We start from the raw sequence: 7,302 nt of genomic DNA on the forward strand, positions 1-7,302 counted from the left end.
CTTTCCTGCTCTGTCATCGTGGAGCTTTCGCTCAGCCCCCGCTGCGACTGCCCACCCTCTCACTCCAAAAAGAGCTCCAGCAATCGCACCCGTCATTCCCCGTAATATCGATCTGATCGCTGTTTGGCGTACAATCTGTTGTTATCCAGCTCGTTCACGCACGAAACTCCAGTTATCTCTCTTCTTTTGGGGGAGACTGCGGGAACTATGGGATAGCTACGGAAGATCTACCCACAATGCAACGCTTCAGAAATCGACGTTAGCCTCTGACCATGGACACACAACGCCGAATTACTGTGCCTAGTGTGGCCGCATGAAATCAAATTTATAATATCAGTTTTATAAAACTGATTTTAGCTAATTTGATATTATCCCGTAGTGTAGATGTAGCCTCTGTATACATTTCCCAGACCTGAAGAGGAGCTCGGTGTAAGCTCTGTCTCTCTCTCACTAGGAAAAGCTGGTCCAGTAAAAGATATTACCTCACCGACCTTGTCTCTCAAATATTAATGCTAGACCTTATGACAAAGGCCTATATAGGATTTAATAGAAAACAATTGTCCATAGGCTTTGTGAACCATCCTATAGGATTTAACAGAGAATTATTTCACTGCTAATACATATTGTAGGATGATTTAAACAGACCTCAGGGAATTTATATAATTCTCTATTAAATTCTATATACTGTGGAAAGAGGCCAGAGACAAAGAGAGGCTGGGGAAGATGTCCCCCAGTGGAGAAACCACAAAGCACTACCACATGCTATCTTTTGAGGACTGCCTGGTAAGCCCTTGCATAGGGGGCATGGATGGGGAAGCAGGAGTGGGGTCACAGCACATAATACTCTGGAGATCTGAGCAACACTGCTGCTCACAGGGCAGCCAGGGGAAGCTGCCATAATTTAAACAAGCACCTAGGTTATAGTGGGGGTTTTCCAGACCCAACCGTACTCAAAATTAAATTTCTAGAGAATCCTATTTGTTTCATTTCTGTTCAGTTCTATACCACTTTTCCATTGGCTAATATGATTGAAGAACAAAAAAAATCTATTGTGTTGAAGGAGAAAATTAGCCCCCAAATGACTCTGTGATCTGAAAATGTAAACACTGATAATATGTAGTTTATAGCTTGTCCATTACAGTTATCGAATAGAACCAGTAGAGGGCATTGTGTTCATAAAGATTATTCCTAAAGATTACAGCCTTTCCAGGCTCTCTGTGAAGCCTCCCTTTTTTTTTTAATGAGAGCCAGATAAAACCCTATGTGTCTGTCTGTAAACTGATAATAAGAAATGGTCCTTTGTTTTTCTACCTCTAGAACTTCCATGCTTTTCTGCCTGTTCTTAACAGGGAATGCTTGCTAAAGGTTTCCCTGTGTCATGAAGTTAGAGAAAATAACCTTTGCTGTCCTTCCTCAACCATAGGAGAGGGTGTATAAACCCTACTTAATATCTGGCAGAGGATTAGTTTCTGTCTCTGTCTCTGAATGTAAGTTGAGTCAGAAACCTAATGTTTCTAATGCTTGGACAGCAGAGGAATCAAGACATGTTGCAATGTGGATGAGCCACAATGAAATTAATTACCTTGCTGGTCTGAACAACAAAGTATTTTTAAAAAGTTTTACATACGCACACACTATGGAGAGGCAGTAATGTGCTTATAATTGCATATTATATATACTTGGGGACTTGGTCAATATTAGTAATTAATGTGTATGTAGATAATTATCCATTTTTAGAAGATATTTTTGTTTATATTTTGTGATCATTGATGAAGGAAGAGTAGTTTGTCAGAATTAACATTATAGTACAGTGATGGAATAGGTATATCTTTTATTTAATAAGGCTAATGTGGTTTTATTATGTAGACAATGTAAAATACATTGTGTCCTTAAGTATTAATTTCCATCTGTGTAAAATTTTGTAAATGCCATGGTACAACTACACTGCTGTCAGTTTGCAACCTTAATAGCTTTTGAAATGGAGTTTTTTGGTTTTGGAATATATACAAAGACCTGAGCATCATGAAGAAGGAGAGAGGATGCTTTGTTATATCTAGATGAGTAGCTTTTGTGTGATTCCTTTTGATAACTAATTTGTTATAATGCTGCTTTGTTTTCTGACCTGATAATAGAGAGAGTTAAAACATGGATTTCTGTGAACAGCATTTCTGAAGAGTGATGAGCAATTGTTATAGTTTTTGAATATATTATGGCCCTGAACCTAACTTTTCCCTGAGACTTCTGTTGTTGTACATAATTTCAAATACTATATTGATCAAGAGAAAAAAAGGGTATTCCTATGTATTAATACATACAATACACACTAACACATCAACGCTATCGTTTGTCTTCTTTTAGGTGAAAATGCCAGACGTAGAGTTTTTTGTTAATTTAGGGGATTGGCCTTTAGAGAAAAAGAAATCTACTCAGAACCTTCATCCCATCTTCTCATGGTGTGGATCCACTGAATCGAAAGACATTGTGATGCCAACCTATGATTTGACGGACTCAGTTTTAGAAACTATGGGCCGGTAAGAAACTATGTAAATTTTTCACAAAGCACTAAATATGAATAAATGGGCTTCCAATAGACTCCTGCATTACCAATACTTCAAGAATTGTTGTATTATGTATTTATTCAAATGAATTTCTATGTTGATACTGAGACACCATTTTAGACCAGATAAGGTATACAGAATGTCTAAGTTTAGCTATTTTATCCTTTACATAATTGTTGTATTCCTTCAATGTCCTATTTCAGAAACCAGAGACCAAATGCAGTCCAATCAAAAACACTAAAAAATGTATTTTGTCACTGATGACATCTGTCTCCCCACCACTCATGATCATATCCTGGGAAGGGTTGTCTTCAGCTCTTCCCTGCATATTCAGGCTTTCTACAGATCTTGCTGCTTCTCTCTCCATAACATTTCTAAGATACCCGAGTGCCTCAGGGGTCGGTCCTGGGGCTAGTTTTGTTCAACATCTTTATTAATGATTTGGATGATGGGATGAATTGCACTCTCAGCAAGTTCGCGGATGACACTAAGCTGGGGGAGAGGTAGATACCCTGGAGGGTAGGGATAGGGTCCAGAGTGACTTAGACAAATTGGAGGATTGGGCCAAAAAAAATCTGATGCAGTTCAACAAGGACAAGTGCAGAGTCTTGCACTTAGGTCGGAAGAATCCTATGCACTGCTACAGGCTGGGGAACGACTGGCTAAGCAGCAGTTCTGCAGAAAAGGACATGGGGATTACAGTAGATGAGAAGCTGGATATGAGTCAGCAGTGTGCCCTTGTTGCCAAGAAGGCTAAAGACATATTGGGCTGCATTAGTAGGAGCACTGCCAACAGATTGAGGGAAGTGATTATTCCCCTCTATTCGGCACTGGGGCAGCCACGTCCCTAACAGCTATGTTGCCTCTTCAGAATCATACAAAACCAGTTTTTAAGAGATCTTTCTTGTCCATGACTCTGAATCCATTTGAATCCTTCCCCCGGCTCACACTGTTTCACTGCATTCAGTTCACCCTTCTTGTCCTTATCAAGACCCTTCCCAGGTTTGTCCCTCTTTATTTGTGCATTCTGATCTCCTACTGCAGCACCTTCTCGCTGTCTCCTTCACTCTGGCAAAGAAAGCACCCTCATACACCCTTTGTCAGCCTCTCCCACAGCCATCTCCATACTTTCTTCCATGTGTCCCTGGCACATAGAATGCTTCTCTGCACTGACCCACAAAGCCACTAATGTCTTCCTCCTTCAAATCTTTCCTCAAGATCCACCTGTGGCGTGATGCCTGTAAGATATCAACTAATGAATGGTGGCTTGAGAATCAGATGGGGTTTGTTTGCATTTATTTTATCTATTACAATCACAAAAAGTTTACAAACATCTATTTGATTTATAACTCTGCCTTTGTATGTCATCTGTCTTCTTAGATTGTAAAGTTTTTTGAATAACACTATTGAAATCAGTAGAAATGTGGTGTTGAGGGAGAATTGGGTCCAGAATTGTATTACAATAATATTTTAAAAGACTGGTGCATAAAAACTTCAAGAGTCCTCTTTTCTGAAATCACTTGTTCCCTCCTGACATCTAGAGTCAGCCTGGACATGATGTCTGTGCAGGCCAACACTGGGCCACCCTGGGAAGACAAGAATACTACAGCAATTTGGAGGGGACGTGACAGCCGCAAAGAGAGGCTTGAACTTGTAAAACTCAGTAGAAAATATCCAGATATCATAGATGCTGCTTTCACAAACTTTTTCTTTTTTAAACACGATGAAAGCCTTTATGGTCCCATTGTGAAGCATATTTCATTTTTTGATTTTTTCAAGGTAGGACATAAATTGCTATTTAGACCTTCTTGCAGACTTAACTCACCAGTGTTTGAGAATTTTCCTCCTCTCGCCTACTGTCTTTGTACATATTTTACATATATATTAAAGTATTTAACTTTTCAGGCACAACCTGTTTATGATTATCAGATTTGACTTAGATTTTGAGGTTTTATAGGAACTTTCTGTCCAATCTAATCTCTAGATCCCATTTTATTTTTTTTCTGTCCATAACTTCTCCCAATACAATATATTTAGCTAGTGGAACTAATCTCATCTGCTTATTAACAATAAAGATTACCTATAATGCAATGCCTGTCTGGCATAATCTACATGTCTTAAAATGAACAAGCCCCCTGCATTTAATATTCTCAGAATAAAAAAACTCCACAAAACCAATTCCTACTACCTGTTTTTAAAATGTTTATTAATCAATTATTGTATGTTTTTGCAGTATAAATATCAAATTAATATTGATGGTACAGTGGCTGCATACAGATTGCCTTACCTGTTAGCAGGAAACAGTGTAGTACTGAAGCAAGACTCCTTCTACTATGAACATTTTTATAATGAGTTGCAGCCCTGGAAACACTACATTCCATTTAAAAATGACCTGAGTGACCTACTGGAGAAGCTACAGTGGGCAAAAGATCATGATGAAGAGGTAAATCTATATTAACACACTGAGAAACATTTCCTGACAAACTAAAAGTAGGTGAATACAAGTTAATTTGTTTAAAAACAAATAAAACATTAGCAGGTCTTAAGAATGAGTGTCGCATATTATACCAATGGGGAAGCAAAGCATATTTAGCTTGTGTATTCTTCTACAGCCATTACTTTGAAAATTAATTTGAGTTTTTGATAAATTAAAGATCACCTTTCTTTCGACATTAAGAATATGTCAATTTTCAGTCTCCCTCACATGTTATCAGTAATAAAGGTTTGTTTATTTATTATTTTATGGAGCAGTCACCATGGTGGTACCTAAACACTTGTCTATAAAATTGGATGTCTAATTACTAAAACTGTACATATTGTGTTACATTTCAGAATCACTACTACCATCTCCAGAAATGTTCCTATATCAGGATTTTCCTTTTCTTTGACAGGCAAGGAATATTGCAAAAACAGGGCAAGAATTTGCAAGAAATAACCTCATGGGAGATCATGTATTCTGTTATTATTTCAAACTTTTCCAGGTCAGTATATCAGACTACTAGGAACAAAAAGTTATGTAGAAAGCACTTAAGAATATACAGACACTGGAAATCAGCTAGTCCAGAGATGAAGTCACAAAGCAAAGAGTAGCAATGGGAAACATTTAAGTAGATTGTGAACATTCTGTGACGCTTATGCCCTAACAGATCTCTTTAAAGTTAGAGTGGCAGTTTGAGAGAGGCATTCCAGCTCCCATAAATCTCAGTCTAATCTACAAGAAAATGTTCCCATGTTCCTCACACTAGCACTCAGCAAAGATCCAAGAGCATAGTCTCATTCCCCTATCCTCAGACACAGCTGAAAATGTCTGTGTATTAGCACTGAGGTTTTGACACTTCAGTGAGGCACCACTTGGGATCTCTGACAGCAGTTAAGTATCAGCTTACCTTCTCTGTGATATGGTGGGCTTTTCTGAGAGCAATGGAAGATTCTTTGGCAAGACAGCTCTCACAAAAATTATTGATCTGAGGTGTGAGATATTACAGGCCATTCATAGAGTAAGAATACCTTCCTCTTTTTTGTATTAGGAATATGCCAATTTACAAGTGAGTGAGCCAAAAATCAGAGATGGCATGGAGAAGGTAGAGCAGCCTGATGATGACCTGTTTCCATGTACTTGCCACAGAAAGAAGGTATGGTCTGTACAACAATGGTCTGATCCTGCAAGATGCTGAATGTCCTCAATTCCTATTTAATTGAATGGGAGCTGAATGTGTCCAGCACCCAACATCATCAGGGCTCAAGATGAGTTTCATTCAAATTCTGATAACTAATGGGCTTGTCTGTATTTTTATTTTTTATTTTTAAAATTGTGTATTTGCACCAACTAAGCAGCTGAAAACTACTGCTGAAAAACAGAGTTAACTGAGAGCTAACTCATGTGAAATCCCTGGGGCAACGCCATAAGGTAGAGAACAGTAATAGAACAAAACAGTTTCAGAAAGGCAATAATTTTGTCTGTGAAAGTCAAAAAAAAAAAAAGCCAGAAGTGTCAAGGTTTCCATTTTTAATTTAATCTTTTCTGGATTTTTGTACTATTACTTTAAATTTACTGGTTTGTAAAACTGCTGATAACCAACCACTGAAAGAATGTTTTCATAATTCCTGTAGAATAAATAAGAGCCCTAGCAGTGAGAATAATTTCCTTGAAAATGGATTGCCTCAGTGGTCACGTTTTCAAAATTCAATAAATATATGTAAGACTAAACTAAATGGCTCTAAAAATTAATAGCTTATTTATAGTAAATTTTTCGGAAGCATATCCCAATTCATTAAGTCAGACCCATTCAGCTGTGGCTGGCACAAACAAGGAATTCTGTATCACATAGACCCTGTTATGAGTGGAGGTTTGAGGACACAGCAAACATTCAGGACCCTCCTCCCACTCCACCCTGCATACTTCAGAGTGTCTGTCAGCCATAAATAAGCCAGGGTAGAGGGAGGAGGATACAGTGGCCAATAAAGGACATGGAGAAGCTGCAGCCACTGTTTGAATCTTTGGGCTGAAACAGTGGCCAAAGAGGAACTGTTCCTTTCTGTCTCTTTAGAAAGGAAAAGGATCATTGAATTAAAGCAAGATATACAAGACTATACTGACTGTTAAAACTGCAGTAGTTAATATATTTCCTTCTTAATTACAGGCCAAAGATGAACTCTAACAGGAAGAAATAAAGTCATTTTTAGTCTGTCTTCAGAATCCCTGTAAAAGAAAATAAAAGGAACATTATTTTATTAACAATTTCAA

General features: G+C 37.9%; 1 protein-coding gene across 2 annotated transcripts in view; it reads left to right on the plus strand.

Moving 5' to 3' along the window:
- The window catches only part of POGLUT2 (protein O-glucosyltransferase 2), a 16,696-nt gene extending 9,394 nt beyond the window's left edge, over positions 1-7,302 (plus strand). For both annotated transcript variants that reach the window (XM_032801150.2, XM_032801131.2), the window contains exons 5-10: positions 2,359-2,531; positions 4,100-4,337; positions 4,792-5,001; positions 5,450-5,539; positions 6,086-6,190; positions 7,199-7,302. In XM_032801150.2, coding sequence (XP_032657041.1) covers positions 2,359-2,531; positions 4,100-4,337; positions 4,792-5,001; positions 5,450-5,539; positions 6,086-6,190; positions 7,199-7,216 — 834 coding nt within the window. In that variant the 3' untranslated portion in view covers positions 7,217-7,302. The remainder of the gene's footprint in view (positions 1-2,358; positions 2,532-4,099; positions 4,338-4,791; positions 5,002-5,449; positions 5,540-6,085; positions 6,191-7,198) is intronic.

Source organism: Chelonoidis abingdonii, chromosome 1 (assembly GCF_003597395.2).
Source record: "Chelonoidis abingdonii isolate Lonesome George chromosome 1, CheloAbing_2.0, whole genome shotgun sequence".
Taxonomy (NCBI): domain Eukaryota; kingdom Metazoa; phylum Chordata; order Testudines; family Testudinidae; genus Chelonoidis; species Chelonoidis abingdonii.